Source organism: Salvelinus alpinus, chromosome 3 (genome assembly GCF_045679555.1).
Source record: "Salvelinus alpinus chromosome 3, SLU_Salpinus.1, whole genome shotgun sequence".
Taxonomy (NCBI): Eukaryota; Metazoa; Chordata; class Actinopteri; order Salmoniformes; family Salmonidae; genus Salvelinus; species Salvelinus alpinus.
Genome location: NC_092088.1, coordinates 34,846,336 through 34,864,526, shown reverse-complemented (window position 1 = coordinate 34,864,526; position 18,191 = coordinate 34,846,336). Strand labels below are relative to the sequence as shown.

The window sequence follows — 18,191 nt, the reverse complement described above, 5'->3', positions numbered from 1 at the left end:
AAAATTAGATTTAAAAAACTGATTAAAAAACACCTTATGGAACAGCAGGGACTGCGAAGCAACGCAAACATTGGCACACACACACACGGTAACATACGCACTATACATACACATGGATTTAGTACTGTAAATGTGTGGTAGTGGTGGAGTAGGGGCCTGAGGGCACACAGTGTTGTGAAATCTGTGAATGTATTGTAATGTTTTTAAACTTGTATAAACTGCCTTAATTTTGCTGGACCCTAGAAAGAGTAGCTGCTGCTTTGGCAGCAGCTAATGGGGATTCATAATGAATAGAAATACAAATACTTTGAAGAATATTTTTTGATTTGTTTAAAACTTTTTGGGTTACTACATGATTCTAAGTTCCTCGGTGTATATATTACTAAGAAACTGAAATGGTCCACCCACACAGACAGTGTGGTAAAGAAGGAGTCTGAAGAAATTTGGCTTGTCACCTAAAACCCTCACAAACTTTTACAGATGCACAATTGAGAGCATCCTGTTGGACTGTTTCACCGCCTGGTACGGCAACTGCACCGCCCACAATATTATGAATGCTACAACCTTCCCTGTCTGTAAAGGATATTGAAGTTGCACGAGCAGGACACAGTCACTACACTTTGGACACATTTTGTTTGATGATGAAGGCTATTCTTTATAGTTGCAGCCATATCGTAGTTTCTAAATAGATAACACTACTGAACTGCCTGTCTGCCTCCTGAGCAGCTTAGCTAATATTTGCAATGATGATCAAAAAACAACATTCAGTTGCTGTTTTGCTGCATGCCACCTCTGGGCAGCCAAACGTTCTAGGCAGCTGAGCATGTATCCGGACTGGTAAAAAGAGTCTGACAATGGGAGAGATTGTTTTGCATCGCCTGGTGCCATAATTATACCACATACTGTATGATGCCACCAGTCTGCTTGCAGTTGTCAGTTATCGTCAGGTATGTGGATGATTTTATTCAGGAACGTTTCTTGGGCTACTTTGATGTCTCAAGTGGGCGAGATGCACAGTCTGTTTGACTTTGTGAATTATGAGATGTCTGAACTTAACTTCATGGAGAAACTCGTTGCCCAAACCTACAATTAAGCACCTGTAATGGAATGGTGATCACCACTCCACTCCCCTCCCCTCTCTCCTGACATGAACTGAAACACGTTGAATGTTTCCTCTCCAAGCACTGTGAGTACCTCTATCAATTTTCTCTCATTACTAGTCTGAAGAGAGAGAAAGAGAGAGAGGAGTTTCTAATTGTTTTTTGTTGATATTGTTGATATTGATTTTGTTGATATTGTACTGCAGAGTCAATCACACACACAAACACAATCCTATTATTACACATACATTTTTTTACTCCTTGCTTGGACTAACTCATTATTAGCTTTTTCTAACTGTGTAGTGTATTGTGTTATTGTTTTTTTGTCTTCCCAGTCAAATCCTGTCTTGCCCTCAGTGGAAGTGTTGAGCTCTTCTCCAACACCATCCATCCATGATGAGCCTGTCCTGCTGTCACACGACTTCTGCCGAAGTCGGTTCCTCTCCTTGTTCGGGCGGCGCTCGGCGGTCGATGTCGCCGGTCTTCTAGCCATCGCCGATCCACTTTTAATTTTCCATTGGTTTTGTCTTTGTTTCCCACACACCTGGTTTTCATTTCCCAATTACTGGTCATGTATTTAACCCTCTGTTTCCCCCCATGACTTTGTGTGTGATTGTTTATTGTTCAGGTCGGTACGTTTCCGGCTGGGTTTTTTTCCAGGTGCTGTTTTCACCCGTGTTTTGTGGCAACCGTTATTGTTCGCACATTGGTATGTTTACTTTGTGCTATTTATTAAGTAAAGTGCGTTGTTTACTCATCTCTGCTCTCCTGCGCCTGACTTCATGCACCAGCTACACCCACCGCCTGACACCTGCACTGAAGCCTAATTATATGTGTTATTGTTTTTACCATCAAGGACCAGCGTTTTAATTAATACTTTCAAGTGATATCCCAAAATAAATTATATTTAATATGAAAACCTCAACCCCTGTCCTGCACTGAAGTTGGGCTTATGTCAGCTAAAAGAGTTTTTATTTACTAACTATTTACTTTACTATTTTATCAATGTACCAATCGGGCTTCAGGAAGAAGCATAGCACAATTACAGCAGCCATGAAGGTTTTAAATGATATCACTGAAGCCCTTGACAAAAAACAGCACTGTGTCTCACTTTTTATTGATCTCTCTAAGGCTTTTGATACAGTTGATCATGCTATACTAAGGCAGAGATTGTCGAGTGTAGGTCTTTCAGAGCATGCAGTTGCATGGTTTACTAACTATATGTCTGATAGAACTTGAGTACACTCAATTTGATGGGCTTATGTCTGTTAAATTGTCTGTCGTTAATGGTGTGCCCCAAGGCTCTGTACTTGGTCCTCTCTTATTCACTATTTATATAAATGATTTGGACAAAAATGTCCAAAATGCGCAACTTCATTTTTATGCTGATGATACTGTTATTTACTGTTGTGCCTCGTCTCTTACAAAAGCTTTCCAGAACTTGCAAACTGCTTTTTATACTGTTCAACATACCTTGTGTCAATTGAAGTATCCTCAATACTGACAAAACTAAACTAATGGTGTTTTCTAAAGCAAGAAATAGAACTCTGAACCTTTCACCTATTACTACCTGTCAGGGCAAGGAGATTGAGGTTGTAAGCTCATATAAATATCTTGGAATTTTAATTGATGACGGCCTCTCTTTTAAATTGCATATTCAACAACTTACAAAAAAATGTAAGCTGAATTTGGGATTTTATTTTAGGAATAAGGCCTGTTTTTCTTTTGAAGCCAGAAGGAGGCTAGTATCAGCTACATTTATGCCTTTACTAGACTGTGGGGATATTTTATATATGAATGCTTCCGCTTAGTGTTTGAGATCAATTGACACCCTTTACCATGGCACTTTGAGATTTATTTTAAACTGCAAAACCCTTACGCACCACTGCACTTTGTATACCAGGGTTGGCTGGCCTTCTCTAGTCACTCGTAGGCTCAGTCACTGGTATACTTTTATTTAAAAAGCCATTTTGGTTTTACTACCTTTTTATTTGGGCATTTTTATTGTTCAGAAATGTGTTGGGTACTCTCTTCGTTCGCTGGACTTTATCCTGCTAAATGTTCCAAATGTCCGAACTGAATTTGGTAAAAGGGCTTTTATGTACTCTGCTCCATCTTCTTGGAACACATTACAAAATCCTTTTAAACTGGAAGAACTTGTTCCGATTGGTATTTTTAAATCACTGATGAATGATCTTGAGACTTATTCCCTGACCTGTCAATGTTTTTAATTTGCTGTTTTTGATTTTTGTTATACTCTTGTGAATTCTATGGTTTTCACTAGATTACTTGTAGTTTTTCATGTTGTTTGTCTGTAATTTTTGTAATGACTTGGTGCTGCCTATCTTGGCCAGGACGCTCTTGAAAAATAGATTTTAAATCTCAATGAGCCCTTCCTGGTTAAATAAAGGTTAAATAAACATTTTTAAAAATGAGACTCCAAATCACAGCCGGTTGTGATACAGCCTGGAATCGTCTATAGTGATGCCACTAGCACTGAGATGCAGTGCCTTAGACTGCTGCGCCATCTGGGAGTCTTTATTAAATGCTTTCGTTGAAAGTAATTCGTTATGATGATTTTTGAAACACGCTTTGTCATCTCTGTGCATGAAGTGCAGTGATACGTGAAGTAAAAAAGCGAAGTCCACTTCAAGCACTACAAAGTGTGTGTGTGTGTGTTTTAGAACTCACAGTGGATGGAGTGATGCCAAACTTGCCCTCTCCATCTACTAGGCTGTACTCGATGACAGAGAAGAGAACAGAGTCTGCGTCTGTGGCACTGACTCTCACTATGACCGTGCCCAAGTCAACATCCTCAAACACTGGCTTCTGCAAAGGGACAGACAGAACACCTTGATGTAATTGGCTCAGAACAGGGCAGCACGGCTGGCCCTTGGATGTACACAGAGAGCTAACATTAATAATATGCTTGTCAATCTCTCCTGCCTCAAAGTGGAAGAGAGATTGACTTCATCACTACTTGCATTTGTGAGAAGTATTGACATGTTGAATGCACCAAGCTGTCTGTTTGAATTACTGGCACACAGCTCGGACACCCATGCATACCCCACAAGACATGCCACAAGAGGTCTCTTCACAGTCCCCAAGTCCAGAACAGATTATGGGAGACGCACAGTACTACATAGAGCCATGACTACATGGAACTCTATTCCACGTCAAGTAACTCCTGCAAGCAGTAAAATTTGATGAAAAATGAACAGAGATAAAAATACACCTTATGGAACAGCGGGGACTGTGAAGCAACACAGACATGTGGTAGTAGAGTAGGAGCCTGCGGGCACACACTTAATATGTTGTGAAATCTGTTGTAAATGTATTCTAATGTTTCAAAAAAAAAATCTTAATTTTGCTGGCCCCAGGAAGATTAGCTGCTGCCTTGGCAGCATCTAATGTGATCCATAATAAATACAAATGTTACATTGATGTCTTGACTAATCAAATGAAATCAACATTCATTTTACAGAAAACCAAAAAAAGAGGACAATAAAGGGGATGGGTCAGTCACAGTAAACAGTGGCAACAACAAAAACAAGACGAGTGCTCAAACTCAGACCATCACAATATAAATTATATCTAGTGAGTACTACTAATGGTGAAGCATTTTGCAGTGTATGTTATGAATCAGTATTTTTGGTACCTGGTAAGAGGGTTGTTTAAAGATAGGGTTGTTATCATTGACATCGACTATACGCAGGTAGACAGGAAGCTCAGCCACTCTAGGTGGACTGCCGTGGTCCTGGGCTCTCACTGTGAAGTTCAGCCACTGCACCTGCTCAAAGTCCACCGTCCGGTAGGCTATGATCTTACCTGCACAACAACACAATGGTTACCAGAACATTTCTCATCATAAATATACTAATCAAATTAATGTTTGCTTATAAAGGCTCATTACAGGCTTGGGCTGTATTATATGTGTGTGTGTGTGTGTGTGTGTGTGTGTGTGTGTGTGTGTGTGTGTGTGTGTGTGTGTGTGTGTGTGTGTGTGTGTGTGTGTGTGTGTGTGTGTGTGTGTGTGTTTGTTTGTTTCAACTCTGGGTTCAATGTAAAACAGATTTTACATGATGCACAATATGTTACAGCCAATAATTTAATTCTGTTTCATTGTCATGGCAATTCTGAGTGACCGATGCAAAGTTTGCAGAATGTTTGCATTTAGAATGTTTGGTTGATTTAAAAAAAATGAGCTTCAATACCAAGCAATTCATTTTCATAATTCTATGAGGAATCAAAGCGCTGAGTAAATAAACCACCTCTATCCTCCGTTCTACTAGCGAATTTACAGTCACTGGAGAAACTGGACAAGCTATGTTCGAGACTTTACTACGAACGGGACCTGAAGAACTGCAATACCCTATGTTTCTCAGAAACTTGGCTGAACAAGGACATGGATAATATACAACTAACTAGTTTTTCAATGCATCGGTAGGAAAGAGCAGCAGCGTCGGGTAAGGTCAAGGGGGTGGTGTGTGTCTCTTTGTGAACCTCTTAAGAGGCGGCGCTCCTAGTGGCCGATGATTTTAATTCAGGAAAACTGAAATCAGTTTGACCTAATTTCTACCAGCATGTCACCTGTTCAACTACAGGCAACATCCACATTGAGCTAAAGGCTAGAGCTGCTACTTTCAAGGAGTGGGACACTAACCCGAACGCTTATAAGAAATTCCGCTATGCCCTCTGATGAACCATCCAACAGGCAAAGTATCAATACAGGACTAAGATCGAATCCTACCACAACGGCTGTGACGCTCGTCGGATGTGGCAGGGTTTACAAACTATTGCGGATTACAGAGGGAAACTCAGCCGCGAGCTGCCCAGTGACATGAGTCTACCAGACCAGCTAACCCTAACCCTATCCTTGACCCAGTCTGTAATACCTACTGTACATGTTTCAAGCAGACTACCCTAATCCATGTGCCCAAGAATGCCAAGGTAACCTGTCTACATGACCATAACCCCGTAGCACTCACATCGGTAGCCATGAAACGCTTTGAAAGGCTGGTCATGTCTCACATAAACACCATCATCCAGACACCCTGGACCCACTCCAATTCGCATTCCACCCCAACAGATCCACAGATCACGCAATTTATATTGCACTCCACACTGCCCTTTCCCACTTGGACAAAAGGAACACCTAAATTAAAATTATGTTCCTTGACTACAGCTCAGCATTCAACACCATAGTGCCCTCCAAGCTCATTACTAACCCTGGGACTGAACACCTCCCTCTGCAACTGGATCGGCAACAACATATCCGTCATGCTGACTCTCAACACAGGGGCACCTAAGGGGTGCATGCCCCCTCCTGTACTCCCTGTGTACCCGTGAATGCGTCGCTGCATACGACTCCAATACCATCATTAAGATTGCCAATGACACAACGGTGGTAGGGCTGATAACTGGCAACGATGAGACAGCCTAAAGGGAGGAGGTCAGAGACCTGGCAGTGTGGTGCCAGGACAACAACCTATCCCTCAATGCCAGAAAGTCAAAGGAGCACGCCCCAATTCACATCGACGTGGCTGAAGTGGAGCGGGTGAGACCTTCACATTTCTCGGTTTCCCCATCACTAAGGACCTATCATAGTCCAAACACACCAACACAGTCGCGAAGATGACACAACAATGCCTATTCCCCCTCAGGAGCCTGAAAAGATTTGTCATGGGCCCTCAGATCCTCAAATTTCTACAGATGCACCATTGAGAGCATCTTGACTCGCTGCATCACCACTTGGTATGGCAACTGCTTGGCATCCGAATGCAAGGCGCTACAGAGGGTGGTGCATACGGCCCAGTATATCACTTGGGCTGAGCTCCCTGCCATCTAGGATCTCTATACCAGGCGGTGTCAGAGGCAGGCCCTAAAAATTGTCAAAGACTCCAACCACCCAAGTCATAGACCAGGGGTCTCCAACCCTGTTCCTGGAGAGCTACCGTTCTGTAGGTTTTCACTCCAATCCTAATCTAGCGTACCTAATTCTAATAATTAGGTGGTTGATAATATGTATCAGGTTAGCTACAACTGCGGTTGGAACAGAATCCCACAGTAGGGTAGTTCTCCAGGAACAGGGTTGGAGAACCCTGTCATAGACAATTCTCTCTGTTACCGCACAGCAAGCGGTACCAATACACCATGTCTGGAACCAACAGGACCCTGAACAGCCATAAGACTGCTAAATAGTTAGTTAAATAGTTAACCAAATAGCTACCCGGACTACCTGCATTGACCCTTTTTGTACCAACTTTTTTGACGCATCACATACGCTGCTGCTACTGTTTACTATCTGTCTCTTTATTCCTAGTTATATGTACATATCTACCTCAATTACCTCGTAATCCTGCACATCGACTCGTACTGATACCCCTTATCATTACACATTGTGTATCTATTATTACTTTTATTATGAAGTGTTTTACTTTTCTATTAATTCTCTATTTTCTTTCTCTGCATTGCTGGTAAGTGTCTGCAATTAAGCATTTCACTGATTGTTGTTTACAAAGCGTGTGGCAAATTGAATATCACAACACATCTGGGTGAATTTCTGTGAATTTCAACTCTGCCACTGTTAGTGGGTTCAATATGAAAGTGATTTTACATGATACACAGTAGATACTGTAAATACATAGACCATAGATCAGTGTTTCTTTTTCTGTAGTGTATTGGCTACATTCAAAGCCATTGATTAGAGATTGAGGATTCTGCACTATATTTTATTTACATGACACTACAAAAGGATATGGCAGCCATGTTAGCACCATATTAACAGTACATGCAGGGGTATATAAATACTATATACAGTATTTGTTAATTTCATCTTGTAGGCTATACATTCACAGCTAAAAGCTGAGTTGCATAGGCCTCCAGATAATGATAAAACATTTAAGTAGACTACACTACAATTAGGTAGACAAAACAAAGACATAGATTTTGATGGTGATGAAGCCAGCTTCGGAGAGTTCCTTCACAACATGTCGGAGACTGGTGCTTCTGGCAACTCACTAGAGTTAGATGAGTTGATGATGGTGAAGCCAGATGTCGTGGAAAATTACAGAATTAGTCATGCTATCCAGTGTTTTACTTTTTAAAGAATTGTCTCTTGTTATATGCTAGTGTTTTTTCTAACCTGATACAAACTTGTCTTTGTGGGACTTAGTCATAAGACTGGGCGTAAAGCTAAGGTCATTCATGTGACATCCCATGGGTTTACTATCTACAGAAAGGCACGTGTATGGAAACTTGCAGAAAGGTGCACATTATAGTGTTTTGCTATTGTGAATGCAGTTGAGGCAGGTTGAGCACTCAGCCTATCAACCTCGTGCTATCAAAAATCTGCACAGACAACTAATTGCTTTTTACACACTATCTGTTGACTGCCATGTATACAAAAAGGATGTGCTTCTCTATAAAAGCTGAAAAGCGACACAGTTTGTTGGGCCTTAACTGCGCAACTGTTGAAGTGCATAGCTAACTGCTCCATTCTTTCAGTTAGCTATTATTAGAAAACCCTTTTGCAACTATCTTAGCACAGCTGAAAATTGTTGTGCTGATTAAAGAAGCAATAAAACTGTCCGTCTTTAGACTAGTTGAGTATCTGGAGCATCAGCCATTGTGGGTGTGATTACAGGCTCAACATGGCCAGAAACAATTACCTTTCTTCTGAAACTTCGTCAGTCTATTCTTGTTCTGAGAAATGAAGGCTATTCCATGCAAGAAATTGTCAAGAAACTGAAGATCTCGTACAACTCTGTGTACTACTCCCTTCACAGAACAGCGTAAACTGTCTCTAACCAGAATAGAAAGAGGAGTGGGAGGCCCTGGAGTACAACTGAGCAAGAGGACAAGTACATTAGTGTCTAGTTTGAGAAACAGACACCTCACAAGTACTCAACTGGCAGCTTCATTAAATAGTACCCGCAAAACACGAGGCCTCCCCACTCCTGTTTTGAAGGGAGTAGTACACAGCGCTATACAAGATCTTCAGTTTCTTGGAAGGCCAGTTGTATTGCTTCTTTAATCAGGACAACAGTTTTCAGCTGTGCTAACATAATTGCAAAAGGGTTTTAAAATGATCAAGAAGTTTATCTTTAATCGTATGTTAAACACTTGTATCTCAGATCAATGTTTATGATGAGTATTTCTGTAATTTGATGTGGCTCTCTGCACTTTCACCGAATGTTTGTATGAGACAATGCATTTCTGAACATAACGTGCCAATTAACCTTTTAAAATTATAAACTTGGATTAGCTAACACAACGTGCCATTGGAACACAGGAGTGATGGTTGCTGATAATGGGCCTCTGTACGCCTATGTAGATATTCCATATAAAATCAGCCATTTCCAGCTACAATAGTCATTTACAACATTAACAATGTCTACACTGTATTTCTGATCAATTTGATGTTATTTTAATGGACAAAAAATTGTGCTTTTCTTTCAAAAACAAGGACATTTCAAAATGACCCCAAAATTTGAAAGGTAGTGTAGGTAGAGCAGATTCCCTTATTGTATAAGACACTTTCAAATGTGCATTTAGAGACGGGTAGATACCAATAAAAACTGTACCATAGAGGCACAGAATAAGTTAGAGGAAAAACAAAAAGAACTGATGGAACTTATTCAAGAACGATTTTGTGTAAGATATTATAAAAATAAAGAAACAGGATGGAAAATGAGTGAAAATGCACCAAATAATTGTTTAATCATTAACATAGAAATGCTACCAAAAATAACTCACAGAAACTTGTTAGAAATGACAGAGTCCTCCATGATTCACCAAATTATATTTTGAAAGAGGAAGAAAAGGACTTTAAGCACAAGTTTTCATTTCAGTCTCCCCCATCTCCACTAACTGAAGTTAATTGTAAGGATTTGTTTTTATTAATAGTGTTTAATTGACAGCTGTACAGAAAGACTAATGTGAAGGCCAAATTACAGAGGAGGAACTTCTTGATGCAATTAAAGATTTTAAGTTCGGGAAAACTCCAGGGCTGGATGGCATACCAGTTGAGGTATATCAAATATTTGTCCATGTACCCAGAGGTCCATTATTAGCATATTTTAACCACTACTATAAAAATGGTAGACTATCAGATACTCAGCAAGAAGGTCTGATTTCACTATTATTAAAACAGGACCCAGGTGGTAAATATAAAGCTCCAGTCCGCCTAAAAGACTGGAGGCCCCTTACACTTCAGAGTTGTGATGCAAAAATTCTAGTAAAATGCATAGCGCATAGAATTACAAAAGTATTGTCGGATGTTATTCATCCTTATCAGACAGGTTTTTTCACATGGATGATACATTGGAGATAATATAAGAGAAATACTGGAAACAATAGAACCCTATGAAAATTGTGGAAAACCGGGCCTAGTGTCACACCCTGATCTGTTTCACCTGTCTTTCTGCTTGTCTCCACCCCCCACCAGGTGTCTCCCATTTGTCCCCATTATGTCCTGTGATTTATACCTGCGTTTTCTGTTCCAGTTCATCTTCCTCCCATCAAGTCCTACCAGCGTGTTCCCCTGTTTACTGTGCTCTAGTTTTTGTTTTTCTTAGTCTTCCAGTTCTGACTTGTGCCTGACTTGTCCTACCGATTGCCTGCAGTCCAGTACGTGCCTGACTCTGATTTGGAGTATGACCCTTTGCCTGCCTTGATTTACCTTTTGCCTGCCCCTTGAACTATAATAAACTCTGAGACTCATACTATCTGCCTACTGTGTCTGCATCTGGGTCTTAGCCTGAGTCCTGATAGTATGAACTGACCACGACTGGCCCAGCAGACTCAGACCCGCTCCGCAATGCTGTCTCCTTCCAAGGAGCCACCATTGGAAGATGCAATGAGTTACTGCAATGCCTTATGGAGGGACTCCATACCCTGGCAGAATGCCATGACCATGCATTTGATACATTACTGGAGCAATTCCGCGTATTCCCTACTAGGCAGTAAGCCACAACAGTAAATCCCCAGATTCTCAGCAACCCCGCCAGCCTTCTTCGTTCCCCTCGGACTGCTCGAAGATAGAGTGCCTCATAACGCTGATGTCCGGGAGGGCTATGGCGGTGTGTGAGCAACAGTCAGCCGTTTGCCTCAGTCTGGAGGAGTTCGTGACGGAGGTACTTAAAAGTATTTGATTCTCTGTTGTCTGGGAGAGAGGCTGCTCGTAAGCTGCTACAGCTACGTCAAGACTCCCGTAGTGTGGCAGACTACGTAGTGGATTTTCGCATGTTGGTGGCTGAGAGTGCCTGGAACCCGGAAGCCCTGTTCGACATGTTCTTTCACTGATTATTGGAGGTGATTAAAGTTGAGCTCACAGCCCGGGAGCTGCCCATGGACCTTGACTCCCTCATAGCCTTGACCATCCGGATCAATCGGCGGCTACGGGAACGTAGGAGGGAAAGGAGTCTGTTCCCTGTCGCCCTCGTCCCCGATTTTCACTTCGCCCACGAGGATTCCCAGAAATGCCTGAAGTCTACATTTCCGAGTCAATCCGATTTCACCCGAGTTCTCTTGGGAATCACAGAGGGCTGCCGACTCGCCTCCTCTGGAGCCCATGCAACTGGGAAGGGATATATGATCTCCTGCTGAGCGCTTACGCAGACTAAACACCAAGAGCTGTCTGTATTGTGGAGCTACGAGACTTTCCTTATCTACCTGCTGTTAAAAGACCAGGCTCATTAGTAGGTACGAGTACACTGGTGAGCCGTACGGGGAGTTTCCAATCCCTTACTACTTGTAACCCCCTCTATGCTACCCTGTTGTGGGGAGGCCAGTCCAAATCCATCCGGGTGCTCATTGACTCTGAGGCCGACGAAAGCTTTATGGATACTACCCTGGTGCAACCACAGTGAATCCATGTAGTGTCTGCTCCTGGAATTCCTTCATGTACCCATGGTTTTGGGGTTTTCATGGCTCCAGTGTCAGAATCCCCTTATCGAATGGGCTACAGGGTCCATCATGGGTTGGAGCCTGTTTTTCCATGCACATTGTATGAAGACGGCGCAACCTTCTCCGGGACGTCTCCCTGCTGGATTGGGAAAAATCTTGGATATCTCCGCCGTTCCCGCAGATATCAGGACATACAGGAGGTTTTCAACTCTGCCCGAGCCACATCTCAAGCCACATCGGCCCCCCCAAGCCGCATCGGCCCTACGACTGTGCTATCGACCTTCACCACCTCGGGGGCGACTTTATTCCCTGTCGGATCTGGAGACCAAAGCGATGGAAGGGTATCTTGAGAACTCTCGCGCTGTAGGGATTATGCGTTCATCTCCCCCCCCCGGTGCATGGTTCTTTTTTCTTTCTTTTTTTAGAGGAGGATCAACTTAATATTGGGGAAATAATGTTGCTTCCATTAACTTCTTTGGGACAGGGGGGCAGTATTGAATAGCTTGGATAAAAAGGTGCCCAGAGTAAACTGCCTGCTACTCTGTCCTAAAAGCTAGAATATGCATATAATTAGTAGATTTGGATAGAGAACACTCCGAAGTTTCTAAAACTGTTTGAATGATATCTGTGAGTATAACAGAACTCATATGGCAGGCAAAAAACGGAGAAAAAAATCCAACCAGGAAGTGGGAAATCTGAGGTTTGTAGTGTTTCAACTCTTTGCCTATCCAAGATACAGTGGAAATGGGTCATGTTCCACTTCCTAAGGCTTCCACTAGATGTCAACAGTCTATAGAACCTTGTTTGATGATTCAACTATGAAAGGGGAGGGAATAAGAGCTGTTTGAACCAGTGGTCAGGCTGAAAGCCTTTAGTTTAGTCACACGTGAGCATGAGCTCCGTTCCCTTTCATTTCTAAAGACAAAGGAATTGTTCGTTTGGAATATTATTGAAGATTTATGATTAACACATCATAAAGATTGATTCTATACATCCTTTGACATGTTTCTACAAACTGTAATGGAACTTTTTCGACTTTTCGTCTGGACTTAGTGCCCGCGCCTTGTGCATTTGGATTACTGGACTAAACGCGTGAACAAAAAGGAGGTATTTGGACATAAAGATGAACTTTATCGAACAAAATGATTTTTTTTTTGTCTAACATGGAGACCATCAGATGAAGATCATCAAAGGTAAGTGATTAATTTTAACGCTATTTCTGACTTTTGTGACACCTCTCCTTGGCTGGAAAATGGCTGTATGGTTTTCTGTGGCTGGGTGCTGACCTAACATAATCGCATGGTGTGCTTTCGCCGTAAAGCATTTTTGAAATCGGTCACTGTGGTAGGATTTACAAGAAGTTAACTTTAACTTCTCTAGGGTAGGGGGCAGCATTTGGAAGTTTGGATGAAAAGCATGCCCAAATTAAACTGCCTGCAACTCGGGCCCGGAAGATATGATATGCATATAACTGGTGATTTGGATAGAAAACACTCTAAAGTTTCCAAAACATTTAAAATATTGTCTGTGAGTATAACAGAACTGATTTGGCAGGCGAAAACCTGAGAAAAATCAATTGGGGAAGTAGTTTTTTTTGTTGGTTTTGTAGTTTTATATTCAATGCCATTACAGTATACATTGACTTAGGACTCAAATTGCAAATCCTCTGCCTTCCACTAGATGTCAACAGTCTTTAGAAATTGTTTCAGGCTTGTATTCTGAAAAATGAGGAAGTAAGAGCAGTCTGAATGAGTGGACCCTAAAGTGTCACAGAGCTTTTTCATGCACGTGACCGAGAGAGTGCCTTTCTTGTTTACCTTTCATATTGACGACGTTATTGTCCGGTGGAAATATTATCGATAATTTAGGCTAAATACAACCTGAGGATTGAATATAAACATCGTTTGACATGTTTCTATGAACTTTACAGATACAATTTTGATTTTTTTGTCTTCCTGTTTTGACTGCGTTTGAGCCTGTGGATTACTGAAGAAAACGCGCAAACAAAACGGAGGTCTTACTCACGACAGCCACGGAGAAGGAGATTCCACAGTCCTTGGTAGCGAGCCGCGTTGGTGGCACTGTATTATCATCAAAGCAGGCAAAGAAGGTGTTTAGTTTTTCTGGAAGCAAGACATCAGTGTCCGTGACGTAGGTGGTTTTCCTTTTGTTGTCTGTAAACCCTGTAGACCCTGTCACATATGTTTGAATTGCGAATCAACTCTCTCTATAACGACATTTTGCTTGTTTGATTGCCTTGCGGAGGGAATAACTACAATGTTTATATTCGGCCATATTCCCAGTCACCTTTCCATTGTTAAATCGGTGATTCACGCTTTCAGTTTTGCGCGAATGCCACCATTGATCCTCGGTTTCTGGTTAGGGAATGTTATAATAGTCCCAGCGGGTACAACATCTCCTATACACTTCCTTATAAATTCATTCACCCAATCAGCACATACGTCAATTCTATTCTCTGAGGCGACCCGGAACATATCCCAGTCCCCGTGATGAAAACAATCTTGAAGCGTGGATTCTGATTGGTCAGACCAGCGTTGAATAATCCTTAGCACGGTACGTCCTATTTGAGTTTCTGTCTATAGGAAGGGAGGAGCAAAATGGAGTGCAAAAAGGAGGGCATTGTTAGCATCGCGTAAGTTAGAGTAACAATGGTCTACTGTTTTTCCAGTGCGAGCGCTACAGTCGATATGCTGAAAAAATTTAGGTAGCCTTGTTCTCAAATTTGCTTTGTTAAAAATCCCCACCTACAATAAATGTAGCCTCAGGATATATTGTTTCCAGTTTCCATAAAGTCCAGTGAAGTTTCTTGAGGGGGGATATACACGTCTGTGACAATAACTGAAGATAATTATCTTGGGAGATAATACGGTCGGCATTTGATTGTGAGGAATTCTAGGTCAGATGAACAAAAGGACTTGAGTTCCTGTATGTTGTTACAAATACACCATGAGTCGTTAATCATGAAACATACAGCCCGCCCTTCTTCTTCCCGGAGAGATGTTTATTCCTGTCAGCGCGACGCACTGAGAAGCCAGGTGGCTGTACCGACTCTGACAGCATATCCCGAGAGAGCCATGTTTCCATGAAACAGAGTATGTTACAATCCCTGATGTGTCTCTGGAAAGCAACCCTTACCCCGATTTCGTCGACCTTGTTATCTAAGGACTGGACATTAGCGAGTAATATACTCAGGAGCGTTGGGTGGTGTGCGTGCCTCCGAAGTCTGACCAGATGACCGCTCTGTCTTCTATCTTCTCCGGCGGCGTTATTTTGGGTTGGCCTCTGGAATCAGTTAAAATGCCCTGGGTGGTCTGACAAAGGATCCGCTTCGGGAAAGTTGTATTCCTTGTCGTAGTGCTGGTAAGTTGACATCGCTCTGATATCCAACAGTTCTTCCCAGCTGTATGTAATAAAACTTAAGATTTTCTGGGCTAATAATGCAAAAAAAACGAAATAATGCAAAGTTTCCTAAGGACCAGAAGCGAGGCAGCCTTCTCTGTCGGCACCATCTTGTGGAAAAACTCAGTATTCATATCCCGAAAATAAATAAATAATCTCACTACAATACATTTTAATATAAAGTTAGCAAAAATAGTTAATATCTTGCTACCATGGAAAGCTTAATCCCTGTCTATTTGTGGAAAAATCAACTTGATGAATTCTTTAGTCATATCCCCGTTTACCTATTTACTTATGGCCCTGCCTACACCAAACAACGTGTTTTTAAATTGTATGAGCAAAACATATTCCACTTCATTTGTAACAGCGAGCCAGACAAAATAAAAAATTAACAGCGAGCCAGACAAAATTAACAGTGAGACAATATTAATCGGGCCTATTTATGTAATGAATATGACTTTGAACCTGTCACTAAAGGCTTCAGTCAAACAAAAATCCAGACGGGTTTTCCAGCTGATCAGTAAGAATGGCTCACCCTATGCTAAAAAATTGCCTTTTTCGCTTCATTCAGATTACAATATCCGACTTTCAGTTATTTGAAAATTAAATAATCTCCAGAATATCACTATTTTTAAAACAATCCATAAAAAAAATGGTTGCAATTTCAGTTTAATCCACCAGAAAAGACAGAACAAATATTACAAATATTATAGTTCAATTCAAATATACTATTTGATAATAAAAATTTAAACATTTGGGGAATAAAATGAAACATTCTATAATCTTTGTTAATGATATTGTCACGTTCTGACCATAGTTCTTGTGTGTTTTACTTGTTTTAGTGTTGGTCAGGACGTGAGCTGGGTGGGCATTCTATGTTGTGTGTCTAGTTTGTCTGTTTCTATGTTTGGCCTAATATGGTTCTCAATCAGAGGCAGGTGTTTTCTAAATATGATTCTCTGATTGGGAATCATATTTAGGTGGCTTGTTTTGTGTTGGGGTTTGTGGGTGGTTGTCTTCTGTCTTTGTGTTCTGCACCAGATAGGACTGTCTTGGTTTTCACGTTTGTTGTTTTTGTATTTTGTATAGTGTTCACGTTATCGTCTCTTTGTTCATTAAACATGTTGAACACTAGCCGCGCTGCATTTTGGTCCTCTCCTTCATCCCAGGAAGAAAACCGTTACAGATATCATAAATAAGACTGGTGGAGTTATATCACACATGCAGCTAACCAAAATATATGGAAATGTCTGCTCTGTCCAAAATTACAACCAACTAACTGCAGAATTACCGCAAACATGGAAGAGGCAAGTGTAAGAAGATAAGGAACTGTGTTATAAAGAAACTTTTGATCAATAAAAAAGTATCAGTTTAATTTAAGGACAAAAGAAATTACAGCTGCACCATACAGATTGCAAAATAGTTGGGAAGAGATTTTTGATGTGCCAGTACCATGGCACATGGATTATCTACTGATACACAAAACAACGCCCGATTAAAAAAAAAAAAAAAATTTAATGTACAGTGGTTCCTCCTTTAAAAGTTGCCTTGCGGGCTGCTGCAGCATTCTGTGGCACGTTATTTATTTGTCAGCCATTTTTTCAGTTAATGCGAGTTTGTGCTAGTTTGACCACCAGATTGCATCTTTGAGAAGCATTTGATAGTCATCCATATTGGCATTACCAGAGAATTTAAAACCTTTTTTTGTAATAACATAGTATATGGGATTGATTTTAAGAAATTTGGCTCACTTAATTTGATTAATATTATGGTGTTTCTATTCCGAGAAAAATAAAAATGAAACCCTCAGTGTTTCTGAGGATGGAATGGAAAATATGGTGCTGTACAATGTGACGGTTGGGAGTAGGCAACAGCATAAGAGGATTGGAGGATTCTAAATTAATATCTAAGGGGCATAACATTTTCACACCCTATTTGTAGTGTAACTGAACTTTCAATTGAGCGTACTTGCTCTTTGCCTTCTCTACTTCTCTACCGGAAGTTTATGCTGTTGCTATGCAACATTTGTTATGCTAACTTGCTAGCTAGTTAGCATAACAAGTTACTAGTTAGACATTTTTCAACTTTGAGTGTGTTTCTAAATTAAATCTCGAGTGCCTGCGCTCATAAATTCAGAGTGTTGTCAGATTGTCAGTTTGTAAATTCAGACCGTTTCGCTCTCGGAGAGCACACTAGACGTTTGGGTCGAGGAGTTGGTTGATTTGAGCGTTCTGGCCTTACAGCGGCAGTCAAGCACCCAAGCTAACGTTGGCTAGCTTGCTAGCTACTTCCAGACACAAATGAGACCATTCTGACCATTTTACTCGCCCTAGCAGAGCTGGTTAGGCAGTTTTCGTGTTAACCAGAGCATTGGTGACTGTAACTGTGCTACTGGGAACAATTTAGTTCCATTGTTTTTGCTGCCGTTTACTGACACCGGCCATATTCAACGGGTGTTGAGCGCTCATCAATTCATTATTCTGTACTCTGGTACACTCAGACGAGAGTGCTCTGAAATCGGAGTAGATAGCCAGAGCGAATTTATGAAAGCACCCGAATGTCCATTGAGAACGCACAACGACTATACCATTTAGTTAGGCTAAGAATGACCGGAATCATCAAGTCAATAAACGTTGGGTAGTTAGATAGCCTATAGTTAATATACTGTCAAGTTTGATGTATAACTACTAACGTTAGGTAGATAGCTAACATATATAACATACTATATATATAATAGATAACATACTGCTGTAATGATATGCT

At 41.2% G+C, this 18,191-nt stretch overlaps 1 protein-coding gene across 1 annotated transcript in view; it reads right to left on the bottom strand.

The window, feature by feature from the left end:
• The window catches only part of LOC139570592 (cadherin-23-like), a 587,919-nt gene that overhangs the window by 43,340 nt on the left and 526,388 nt on the right, over positions 1-18,191 (bottom strand). Inside the window, exons 49-50 of the mRNA XM_071392575.1 lie at positions 4,759-4,928; positions 3,792-3,929 (exon numbers count right to left, since the gene is read on the bottom strand). Of these exons, the coding sequence (XP_071248676.1) occupies positions 3,792-3,929; positions 4,759-4,928 (308 nt within the window). The remainder of the gene's footprint in view (positions 1-3,791; positions 3,930-4,758; positions 4,929-18,191) is intronic.